General features: G+C 50.1%; 4 protein-coding genes across 4 annotated transcripts; 2 read left to right on the forward strand and 2 right to left on the reverse strand.

The window, feature by feature from the left end:
- Positions 1 to 885: 885 nt before the first annotated feature.
- Positions 886 to 2,167, forward strand: SAPIO_CDS4186 (uncharacterized protein; the record flags this gene model as incomplete). Its single annotated transcript, XM_016786797.1, has 5 exons — positions 886 to 1,254; positions 1,311 to 1,477; positions 1,567 to 1,830; positions 1,902 to 2,023; positions 2,085 to 2,167. The coding sequence occupies 5 exons, from the start codon at positions 886 to 888 to the stop codon at positions 2,165 to 2,167; spliced, it is 1,005 nt and encodes a 334-aa protein (XP_016643773.1).
- Positions 2,168 to 2,891: 724 nt separating this feature from the next.
- On the reverse strand, positions 2,892 to 4,449 carry SAPIO_CDS4187 (D-arginase; the record flags this gene model as incomplete). The annotated part of the gene is made up of 7 exons (XM_016786798.1): positions 2,892 to 3,127; positions 3,186 to 3,496; positions 3,550 to 3,771; positions 3,843 to 3,948; positions 4,022 to 4,090; positions 4,158 to 4,254; positions 4,312 to 4,449. 7 exons carry the CDS (start codon positions 4,447 to 4,449, stop codon positions 2,892 to 2,894), a joined length of 1,179 nt encoding a protein of 392 aa, XP_016643774.1.
- Positions 4,450 to 5,587: 1,138 nt separating this feature from the next.
- Positions 5,588 to 7,162, reverse strand: SAPIO_CDS4188 (putative transporter C11D3.06; the record flags this gene model as incomplete). The annotated part of the gene is made up of 2 exons (XM_016786799.1): positions 5,588 to 6,495; positions 6,565 to 7,162. 2 exons carry the CDS (start codon positions 7,160 to 7,162, stop codon positions 5,588 to 5,590), a joined length of 1,506 nt encoding a protein of 501 aa, XP_016643775.1.
- A 1,739-nt stretch (positions 7,163 to 8,901) lies between these two features.
- On the forward strand, positions 8,902 to 10,768 carry SAPIO_CDS4189 (putative MFS transporter; the record flags this gene model as incomplete). The annotated part of the gene is made up of 6 exons (XM_016786800.1): positions 8,902 to 9,077; positions 9,142 to 9,455; positions 9,512 to 9,601; positions 9,655 to 10,332; positions 10,404 to 10,531; positions 10,589 to 10,768. 6 exons carry the CDS (start codon positions 8,902 to 8,904, stop codon positions 10,766 to 10,768), a joined length of 1,566 nt encoding a protein of 521 aa, XP_016643776.1.
- Between the last annotated feature and the right edge of the window lie 1,251 nt (positions 10,769 to 12,019).

Below are 12,019 nucleotides of genomic sequence, written 5' to 3' on the forward strand. Positions count from 1 at the left end.
TAAGTTGTATCCTGTGAACACAGCCCTACTAGAATATTTTGACGTTCCCAGATTCATTCCAGTGAACTTTTATGTGTTAGATAGCGAGATGCCTGAAACTCAGAGTTCCTGACATGAACCAGGCCGCTCCATAGGCGGGACTGAAAAACCTCGGGCCAAGTCGACGTCCTCGAGTAGACCCATGATCGTGGGTCTCCTCAACCGTGAACAAGGAAAATAATACCTCAAGAGTATTTGGTGGCTCTCGCTTCCGATCGACGGCGGAACACGCCCAACCCCTGAGGCATTATTGCCAAGCCTGCGCTCCGCCGGATCTGTCAGTCTGTAGGTGGTGGGGGGTTGCTGCATTCGGTGCGGATGGCGCAAGATGATGCGATATCAACACTCTTTTTGGGGCGCGGGGCACAGTCGAATCAACCCCGAGCCCCAACCAGCACAGAGATGGCAGAGACCTGAATTATTAATGTCTTAATGTTGCCATCGCATTGACGAGGGTTCCCCGGTGTTTTCTTTGCAAGGTACCTGACATCTGGGAGGGGGTGCGATACCTACCGCAAGCCGAGAGTCAATGTAGAGGCTCGGACGCCTCGATAATTCGAGAGGTCTGGAAGACATCCTGTGAAGTTTCGTTTAACGAGCACGAAATAGTATTAGATGGTATTCTGGTGACGCCATTGTTAAAAAATCGCACCTCATCGTAGTCATGGTGCCTCCGTGATGACCGTGGTTGGTGTTCTGCTTGACTGCCAATGGCCGAGAGAAGAATATAAGAAGGGAAATCTTCTCTAGAATCTGGACATTGTCTCCTCACAATACTTCACCGATCTGCATAAACGCGACTTTGACAATATACTCTATACTCCTAACCTAAAAGTAACGACAAGTATGGCCCCTCCCGCTGCCGACGTTGATGTTGTGAGCCCCACTGAGGCCGCTCCTGTCTCCGCTCCCTCCAAGATCGAAAACCTGTCCGGCACGACCAACAGCAGCGCGTCTCGCCTAAGCGGGCCCCTCAAGTATTCGGGCAGTTTAGATTCATACGAATCTTTCGATACCACGGGTGTGATTGGCCGCGAATTCCCCGCTCTTCAGTTGAGCGAAATCCTTCATGACGACGACAAGATTCGTGATTTGGCCATTCTTGTATCCCAGCGGGGGGTTGTTTTCTTCCGCAACCAGGATCTAACCATTGAAGACCAAAAGCTTCTTGGCCAGAGGTTGGGTGAACTGACGGGGAAGCCCGAAACCTCCAAGGTATGACAGAACCCAGAGAGGCTGGGAGAGGCGTGACTCTGACTGTATGGATCCAGCTTCATCGCCATGCCCTCTCAAATAGCAAGCGTGGTATCGCTGTCGACGAAAATGGAAAGCTCGACGATGAGGTTTCCGTAATCTCATCCGAGCAGAACCGCAAGTTTTATGGGGAGCGCTACACCCACCTCTCCAAAAAGTTTGCAAGCGATGGCTGGCACGCTGAGTAAGTTTGTTCCCCTCACATTCCGCCTATTGTTTTCCTTTCTATATCAGCCCCCAAAACTGTACAGGTTTCTAAACTTCATGCTGCAGCATCACCTTTGAAAGGATTCCTTCCGACTACGCCATCCTAAAAATTGTCCAACCTGCCGAGGATGCTGGTGGCGACACTCTTTGGGCTTCTGGTTACGAAGCCTACGATCGCCTTTCCCCAGCCCTCCAGAAGCTTGCCGAAAGTCTCACGGCGACTCACTATCAGCCTAACTTTGTCAAAGTCAAAGACACTTTTGGAGAAGAACTTATCGATGATTATCGCGGCGCTCCTGAAAACACCGGTCTTGATTTCCAAGCCGAGCAGTACGTTATGCAGCCCAGTCTTTCTTGACCCCATTCGTTCTCTATGTTCTCAAGCCTGATTTCTGTGGCAGTCCTGTGATCCGTACCAACCCCGTTACCGGGTGGAAGAGCCTGTTCGCTGCCGGCCACCAGGTGGAGGCAGGTTGGATTAATGGAGTGACTGATCGGGAGAGCGAAATCTTGAAGAATTACTGTAAGGCGGCCATTTCTCCAGGTTTGGAAAAGTGGAGAGACTAACATGGAGAAAAACTAAGTCACGCAACTCATTGTCGAAAATCATGACCTGCAGGTTCGCTTCCGATGGAACAAGAACGACCTAGCAATTTGGGACAAGTAAGTCGTCCCTGACTATCTGTCTACGAAATTACATTGAATGGTGTCTCTAATTATCATCGATAGCCGCTCGGTATTCCACACAGCTACAAAGTGGGTTTACATTCGTCGTCGATTGTTGGGAACAATATCACTAACTGCTTTCCAGCGACTATGCGGGCAAACGGCAGGGAAACAGAGTTGTTTCTCTTGGGGAGAAGCCATACTTCGACCCGGCTTCGGTGTCTCGACGGGAGGCACTCGCGAAATAGGGACGAGAAGACCAGAATTCCACTTCCCCGCGAAGTCCCCAGTCCGAGTTCTAACGATGTGTAAACAAGGCTGCCATCAACTGATTTCGAAGCGTCATCTACGGTAAGAAACAAGGCAGTCTCGAGTGAGTTATGGGTGAGAAGCACCAAATAGCTTGGATTTACGTTATATCTTTCCGCCATGGTCTGTTCAGGGGCGTATCGAGAAGAATTGGTCGCGAACAGCAGGTACACCTACGTGTAGGCGACACCATATTTATCCTCACACCTCCAGACTTACAGAATGTAGAAAGTGGAATATCACACATTTGCCCTGGAGTGCAGTCTGAAAACATAACGCCCAGTCCACTAGGGTATAGGCCGTACATATCTAGTGAAATCCAGACAACCCCACTGCTGCGAATGCATTCCACGTCCCGCAAAGCTAAGATACCTCATCATCTTCCATTTCAAGCGAGGTATCCATTAATACATTATCTACAACTCTTCGGAGCGGGACATGCTGAGAGGACCCGCCTTGACCATCATAGTCATAACTTCGTAGAGCACATCAGCAGCAGCCATAGTAGTCAGCTCCGCATTGGTATCGTATGCCGGCGCGACCTCAACGATATCAGCTCCGATAATATTGATGCCCTCCAAACCACGAAGGATGGTTCGGAACTCGCGCGTGCTCCAGCCACCAGTTTCGGGAGTACCGGTCGCAGGGGCAACTACAACACCATTAGCTGGGGGCACATTCTTGCGAGGGATGTTCCGAGCGCAACTCACAAGCGGGGTCAATGGTGTCAATGTCAATGGATAGATAGACTGGGTTGGTGGTGCCAACTCTCTCACGAATCTTCTTGATAATACCCCCAATACCAATAGTATCGATCTCGCGAGCCTCGACAATCTCGAAGCCGCAATATCCATCATTCTCGTAGTCGGAGGGACCGGAGAGTGTGGTGCGGATACCGGCGTGAATGTTGGTGTCATTTTTGAGGAGACCCTCCATAGCGGCGTGGTAGAAATATGTGCCATGATTAATGGCGGCGACATCACTAGGTTCACCACCAAAGACTTTGGGCTTCCAGGTGTCGCTGCACTCCGTTAGCTAGCCTATATAGTCTTGGGAGATAACGGATCAACCTACAGATGGCTATCGAAGTGGATAACAGTTACAGGGCCGTAGGCTTTGTTGATGCTCCGCAGCAGAGGGAGGGTGATCGTATGGTCACCACCGAGGGTGATGATACGAGGCAGGGTGTGCCCAGCCCGCGAAGGGCCGGGCTGCTCGGCGTTGGTGAAAGGCTTGCGCATAAGCAGGCTGTTGTGACCCTGCTCAATTTGTCGGATAGCCCAAGTGTTGTCATACCTTACCATGGAACTCGCGATTAGCATGTGTCCAACAGGGGCGTTGAGAAGTTCACACAGGGGTTAAATTACGATGTGACTGGAATATCACCGCAGTCAAGAATTCTCAGCTCGCCGGTGAAGGGATTTGCCTTGAGAGGAACATTGTAGCCACCACTGAACCCCACGTTAGCCGATGCTAGACAGGATCATTGGTGGTCAGCACAGCATTGCGTCAGAGCCAACGTACTATAGATTCAGCCTTCTCGAACCTTGTCTAATGCCACTGGGCCCGAAGCGGGCACCTGGCCTATACGACGTTCCAGTATCGAACGGAGCGCCTGAGCGGACGTGTCAGTAGACTTAATCCCGAATAAGTCGGCTCACGAAGTAAATTCAGTAGCGTACCGAGGAATGCAATGTCAAAGCGCTCAGTGTCGCTGGACAAGCACGGAAAATATGGCAGGCGGGCAAAAGTAGCGATGCCAGAGAAGACGGAGTCGGCCTATCACAGGCAGTCAATTCGCCATACTCAATCCGAATGGGACGGTCAAAAACGTACCTGAGTGCCGCCATCACCAGGAAGGCTATTATACCAAAGACCCTGGAGAGGACCGGCAATCATAGGAGTCTGATCATGGCCAACATGAGCAAATACCGTGGTGGCAAGGAGGAGGAAGCTTGATGTCAGGGCGATCATGGTGCCAAATTTATGCCTCGCTGGAGCGGGATAGATCAATTGATGTAACTCACAAGATCCAGGAGCAATGTAGAGGGAACAGAGTGCTGCAAGGACCCTTAAGAGGAAAACCTCCGAAGTAGAAAAGCCCTATAAATCTCCAAGGTTCTCCTGCATGATAAAATTTTCAAGATGTGACGGCCGCTTTCGGAATCCTGAAGTTCGCCTTGCGCATCCCTCGGGCGCCGAGACGGGACTGCCGGGTAGCCATGGATGTACCAGATCCCAGCCACTTCTAGAGACGAAGCCCAAAATTCAAGTTTAGAAAGCTTAGATACGATGACATGCCGTAGAAATCAAATACTAGGCTCGGCAGTAAACATGAGCTCGATAGGAATGGCCCGGTTTCGTTGACACACTAGAAAGAGGGTGGGTGGGTTGATAGATAATGACCTCGTGGGTCCTTATCGGAAGTCGTCAGGTTGACTGCACGCACTACTGGCGCAAGCGGGGGTCGTATCCCAGCTGCAGAGAAGAGGAATTGGCGAAGTTAATTGGACAATCGACCTAGTGTGATTGAACAGCTCGGGGTTGAGCGGGGTCTTGACTCTCAAGGAATCTGCTTGTCCGGCACTCGTCATCCTGTCATCGCCAACAGGTGCCCCGAGGGCTACCGATAGCTATCAGACCTGTCGATAAAATCAATGCCAGTAGGGAATGCGCAGTGACAAGCCGATTTGGTCACATCCTATTGTTGATCTCCCTATGTAGGCACTCCCTCGGCCAATTGGCAATCAGTACGAAGTAGTTCAGAAGTCAAGACAGAGAATCAAAAAAGCTCAGGTTCTGAGCTACCAGCAGTCTACGGCCCTGCCACGTTGAAATTTCAGTCTCAGATATATTCGTCATCTAGGCAAATTTTCAGGATACAGTTCGGCATCTTAGCGGCTCCAGAGCTCTAGTTACAACATGTACCTGCATTTGTTAACGTCCATCGTCAGGCATTTCTCACTGGCCAAAGGAGAATCTAAATCTACCTATCAATTTTGTAGTCTAAGACGAACCCGGTCCCTTACTCGCAGAACAATTGTGTCAAGAAAACTCTTCAGAGCAGCAACGTTTTGTGAGTCTCCACGGGTTTAATTCACAAATATGTAGCTCAATGAAGCATTCCCGGCTCCTCATGATCGGCCTTATCCATCCGCAGAAAGGCCTTCTCCACCTCCTTCTCCCAGTTCCTTAGCCCTACAATAGCCCACTCAAGTATCCCCACAAGATACAGGGCGATGCACTGGCCGATCCAGAGACCCTTGAGGCCCCATCCATGAAAGGCCATATAGATCCCAAGCGGTAAGGCACCACAGTAATAACTAATGAGGTTGACCGCGGCTCCGATGTGCTGGAGGCCCATGCCTCTGAGGCTGCCGCCGCAGCTTCCATTCAAACCATCGGCAATTTGAAATAAGGCGACGTAAGGCAGCACTTCAGCCGTAAGGCGGACAACTTGCTCGTCGTCGTTGAAGATTTTGGCGAATTGGTTTCGCGTAGCCATGAGCACGGCGAGGACAACTAGACCTAGGAGGATGCTGAGGCCGGCAGCTGAATGAGCAGCGCGTGCGGCTCCCTTGGGGTCCTTTGCGCCCAGGAGATTGCCGACTCGTACCGAGGCTGCAACTCCAAGACCGAAAGGAATAGTATTCAGAACTTGATCAGCAGTCATGATGACGCTCTGTGCGGCGAGAGGAATGGTGCCAAGCCTTCCAGCCGCGAGAGCCACAATTTCAAACGCCCACCACTCTGTGCCAACGTGAATAACTCCCATAAAAGCAAGACGTGCAAAAATTCCTAAATTGTCCAAGGCACTGCGGCTCCAGCCACCCCAGCACTCGGCGCCGGCGACATGGCGGGCGTAAAGGACGAGGAGACCGAATGATAGCCAATACGAGATTCCAGTCGCGATGGGGGCACCAAGGAGCCCCATCTTGAATGTGTAGACGAGAAGGTAGTTAAGTCCTGCACTGATAGGTGAGGTGATCAAGAGGACGTAGGTACCCGGTCTCATGATACCTATTCGCGGCCATTGATATTAGTCATGAGTTAAAACTGGGATAAGCGCTTTAAATTTTTGGCACTCACCCTGTGCTTGGAGAAATTTCTTCATTGATTCAAAGTAGACGTATCCAAGTCCTCCTGGGATTAGAAATGTCAGGAAGCGGGCGCTATCGCGAGACAGTTCAGGATCCTGTCCTAAGAATATGAAAACCGGCTCCGACAACGCCCATAACATCGCAACTGGGACATAGAAGAGTCCTAGTACGATAAAGGCGCGCTGAAGGAGTATCCCTAGATCATGCTTATTAGACCCGCCGGTGAATGTTGATGATGCGAGCGTATCGAGGGCCGTCGTTCCTCCGAGGCCAATCAGCCATGCCGTGCACATGGCAAACATGTACGAGAATGCGGCAGTGGCGAGGCTTTCTGGCGACGAGCGCCCGACAATCAAAACTGACATTGTCTGAAGGCTATTCTGGAGGGTGTAGGCGAGGACCACGGGGATGGACCCTTTGAGAAGAAGGGTGAGCTCGTCGATGACCAGCTTCCTCGACAGCTGACCTTCGTCCGGTACCACAATCTCTGCATTATTATCCTCGCTGTAGATGCTACCGCAATGCCGATTGGGGAGAAGAGACGTGTATTCATTCGCCCGAGTGGCTTCGCCACCAGTAATGGTCATCGTAGGAGGTTGAGATTTTTGCTACAAATCTGCAGCAAAATCCCAATTATGAATGTCGTTAAAATATTGAATGGCTCCAAGACGACCTTCGCGGAAACAAATGAAAAGGTTACCGGACAATATCCTAGATAATGCCGAGTAAGGGACAATGGATGGAGGAAATGCAAAAATCGACCGTTTGATGTGCTTGACTGTTCGGCAAATCTCGTAGGCTGAGGTGATACTGACACGAAGAAATCAAGGGTCACACTCATCAAACACGAAGTACATATGAATCACAGAACAGTATTCTATAATACTCTATTCTTTTTCGCAGCCATTACACTCAAAAAATCGGTATCGGAGTTCGGGCATCTCGGCGCATAACTGCCGTCAAGTACGGCGAAGTCCGGAAATGCAAGTCGTTGACCGGTTATCGGAGCCGACCTGCTTAATTTGCTCTCCCGGGGTAATATTTTCCCTTTCCCATCGGATCAATTGAAAAGGGTAGGTATATACGCGCATGTCGTCCTCGACTCTCGCGATCGAGTGTGGGTTTCTTATCGCTTGGCAAATCCGAGTCTCTCCACTGATGGAGTCGCTGATAAGGGAATTTCCTTATCTTGGTTGGACACTTGATGATGCTCCTGTCAATCCATTGGACGGCTCAAGTGTCAAAGATAACAACCATGCCACTCACCCACTTCCCTGGTTCTGCTCGACTGCTCGCCTCTCCCCAATGTGTATTAGTGGGTTTGGAGAAAACGGGGAATAAAATAGTTACATCTACAATCATACAGGGCTCGCGATCCGCGGACTCCTAAGTCGTGGGATGCACTAAGATTCAAGCCACCCCCACAAAATGACGCCCTTCCCAAGTTGGGATTTAAGAATTAATGCATGAGCCATCCCTGGAGGATTCCGAGGTGCGATGACGACCCCTATGCCGGTCAATGTGTGTTTACTCCCCTAGTCCGCATTGTCCAATCATTCCCATGGCCATATCGGCAGTCCTCCACTGGCTGTAGGCAGAACACCCCGAAACTTGACCGAGTCTAAGGATAGAGTCTGTGATAGAGTCTGTTAAGCAAATCAGTAAAAAAGTGTGTGTACGGCTCCAAATGAATCATATACATTGTGGTCAAGCTCAAGTTATCTATGTTTCTCAGAGGAATTTGAGAGCCGACTCCTCCTAAGCGCGAAGGGCCAGTTGCAAGGCGTACTGGAAAGCATTGCGTATTTGCAGATACAGGATAGTGTTGGAGAGTACAATCAATATCTATCGTCTCTGGGCGTGGCTTGATAGTCTGTGTCAGGGTCGGGAACGTCTGAGGTGGCCCACATTTCCTCGATCCAGGTTCCTGGGAATACCTTGTGGCACTGACTCTCCTTGCCCCTGCCTATCAGGCGCTACATTTCGTTAGACTGGAAGATAAGCATCGCTGGTATATGTACATCATCATTTGATCTAATCAGTGCAGAAGCAACGCAGGCAGAGTAGATACGAGCAGCTGGAGTGTGAAAGATATATACCAGACATCATCCCAGGCCTAGTCGTAATCCAGAAATATGCTCTGAGATGGAAGACATTGTAGATCAACTGCATTCATCTAATGTTCAACGAAATCGGACTTGGTAGACGAAGACTTCCACAGAGTGACATCCCGCCGGTCGCTACTCGCTCAGTTCCGTCCGGATACTTTCTGGCCCACCTGGTCAAGCAGATTTCGGACTAAAATACACGGCAAGAATAACCAGCAATGGACGAGAAGCATATCGAATCGGTGGGGCCAGAGTCAACGTCGAGGGGTGATATCGAGACGGCGAGAGCACCAGCCGCGCTCAAGTTACACCCACAGCCGACCTCTGATTCTCTCGACCCGTTGAACTGGTCTAAACTACAGAAGCATACAATCCTCGCCATAGTTATGTTCAAGTACGAATTCCGTGGGTCTCTTATGTGAAGCAACGTTAAACTAACTTACTATGGTCATTTGTAGGTACTTTTTATTCACTTATGTCACAACAACAACCGTTCCCTCCTTCGCTGAGATCCAGGAGCAATTCAACATTTCCTACTCGCAAGTCAACTGGACTGTTGCCGTTCCCGCCCTTGGTCTTGCGGTCGGACCCCTCATCTGGTCCTCTTTGAGCGATATCTACGGACGAAGGATAATCTTCATCATTGGCACAATTATCGCTTTGGTCGCGACCTGCGGTGCCGCTGCTGCTCCGACATATGGCGAGTACATGGCGGCCCGATTCTTCCAAGGCCTCGGTGTCAGTCCGGCTGCTACAGTCGGCATGGCAGTCGGTAAGCGGTGACGGGGATTTAAAGTTATCAATGGTGTAAATCTAACCTTTTTCTAGTTGGTGATCTGTTCTTCGAGCATGAGCGTGGCCAGAAGCTCGGCCTTTGGGTACTCGCCCTAGATACTGGTCTTCTTGTCGGCCCCATCTGTAGGTCTCAAGCTCCCTGTCCCTAATTCTCGACAATTTCTAATAGACCTCAGTTGGCGGTTTCCTCAACCTTGTTAGCGCTTCCTGGATCAACTGGTTTAATGCGCTCCTTTTCGCCGCGCTCCTCCTCCTGGAGCTCTTCTTCATGCCCGAAACCCTCTATCCCCGCAACTTAATGTTGTCGCAACTCCCTCCCGTCCTTGAGTCCCCTGACGTGACCGACAGTGAAAAGCACGAGTCAACGCCCCAGAGGGCGGACAGGGAGGTTGACCTCCGACGCACGAAAACTCTTCCTTTTCTCAATTTTACACCTATTCCCGGCCTCAAACACCCTAAACCTTGGGATACTCCCATTCGATTTCTGCTTACTTTCAAACAGCCAGTTGTCGTCCTCGCAGTGGTTGGCTACTCGTTCATTTGGTACTGGTGGATACTTTCGGTGATTACCATGATTGGCGCCGCGTACATCGACTACACCCCGCTCATCCAAGGGCTTCTATTCATTGGATTGCTCCTCGGAACAGTATTCTCGGAGGTCTTCTGCTCCGGAACGTTGAGCGATTGGATTGTCGCTCGACTCGCTAAGAAGAACGGCGGTGTTCGCGTGGCGGAGATGAGGCTGTGGCTTGCGTATCCTGCCATCCTTCTCACAGCGATTGGATTGATTGTTTGGGGCATTAGCGTAGATAAAGGCTACCATTGGATGGTGGGCCAGGTTGCCTTTTTCCTGTGTAAGTCATTGTCCTTTTTGATTTCTTTTTCTCCCTGGGCGGTGTCCGCTTACAAGCTAACCTCCGATTAGTCGCCGCTGGTGTCCAGATGGGAAACACAGTCACGAGTAGCTACATTGTAGACAGCTACCCTCTTCAATCCATGAGTGTCATTACTTTCTACGCTGTTTTTCTCAACCTCAGCGCCTTCATTAATCCTGTAAGCATACCAACCCGCCATGTCTCACTTCAGGATCACGTTTACTAACAAAGCAAGTTCTTCATCGCTGTCTGGCAAGAATCTTCTGGCTGGACCTGGACTTTTGCCGCTCAGGGAATTATTGTTTTCTTCGCCGGCATACCTTTATTTGCGCTCCTTCACAAATTTGGAGGCAAAATTCGTCAGAAGACTTCACAGCCCACTTGGGTTAATCCAGAGTTTGATATTTCTATTTGATTTGTACAAAGATAAATTATGAGATAGTAACAGTGTTCTTCAAACCCCCCCCCCCCCTTTTTTTTTTTTTTTTTTTTTTTTTTTTTTTCTCACACACAACTCCGCTTATACATTCTTGCGTGTCCAAGTGAACCTATCTCGTTGCAGATGGTATCGGCTGAGTCCAAAGCAGCTGAGCAGGGCTTCTTATAGTAGTGTAGAACTTGCGTGGTTGCTAGGGAGGCTGAATACGAATAGTCACTTGTTACTCCGTCTCACGTCCTCGTGCACCATCCATCCGTTCTCGGGCCAGCTTATGGGAAGACTGTTAAGGTTTGGGCGATTCTCTACACATTCACTTCGAGGCCATCCTCGGTGGGAATATCTATGAATATTTCCTTACGTATACATATCGTCCACCGCATTGCTTTCAGGATTTCCCGGCCAATATCAAAAACAACCCACGTTACCTCGGTACAACCCGTAGAAACTAACCTACGCAGCTTTCGCTGGTGCTGCTTCAGATATAAACGGGAAATGCGGTGAGGTACGTGACGCGACCATGGAATCCGTGTCATTGAGATGAACTGGATCTTCGACTGGCGGAAGGAGGATATCCTCAATGCGTTCAGTAAGGCCATGCCACGATGGATAAAAAAGTATGCTGAGTCACCTCCGAGAACACTGTCGATAGGTGCAAGGTCAATAACTGGACATAACAGAAATATAAAAGGCTCGATTTGCTGCTTGTGGCTCACCCCACCATTAGCCGATGCTCGACAGGAGCACGGTGTTGTTGTGTTAGGGCTAAGCACCTCTCCGTGCACCGCACGCTTTCCTAGGTTCAGCCTTCTCGAACTTTATCTCACGCCACTGGACCGCCACCAGGCACCTAGCTTATCTAATGTCCTTTTATTGAAGGGAGCGGAGTGTCAGTAACTTGATTCCGGATAAGTCGGCGTAGAATTTGTGAACATATCAAAGAATGCCATTTTAAAGCTCTCGGTGTTGTTGGGCAGTCATGGAAGTATGGGAAGCGGGAAGAGGTTTCTTTCCGGTTGGCCTCACTTAATCAATAGGCGTTCTGCGCGAGGTATTACACTCACATGGGCTCCGAATGCGCGGGAAATGTATGAGGGGGTTCAGCGGAGTTTGCATGCAGGATCGAATGAACAAGGTTACTTGACGCACCTCATGGCCCACATCCCACTTGCCCAATGATCACTAAAATTGGGGCGTTGGCCGGAATATCCGAATCCTTCCTCGTCCGCG

This window comes from Scedosporium apiospermum (genome assembly GCF_000732125.1).
Source record: "Scedosporium apiospermum strain IHEM 14462 chromosome Unknown SEQ_SAPIO_0090, whole genome shotgun sequence".
NCBI lineage: Eukaryota > Fungi > Ascomycota > Sordariomycetes > Microascales > Microascaceae > Scedosporium > Scedosporium apiospermum.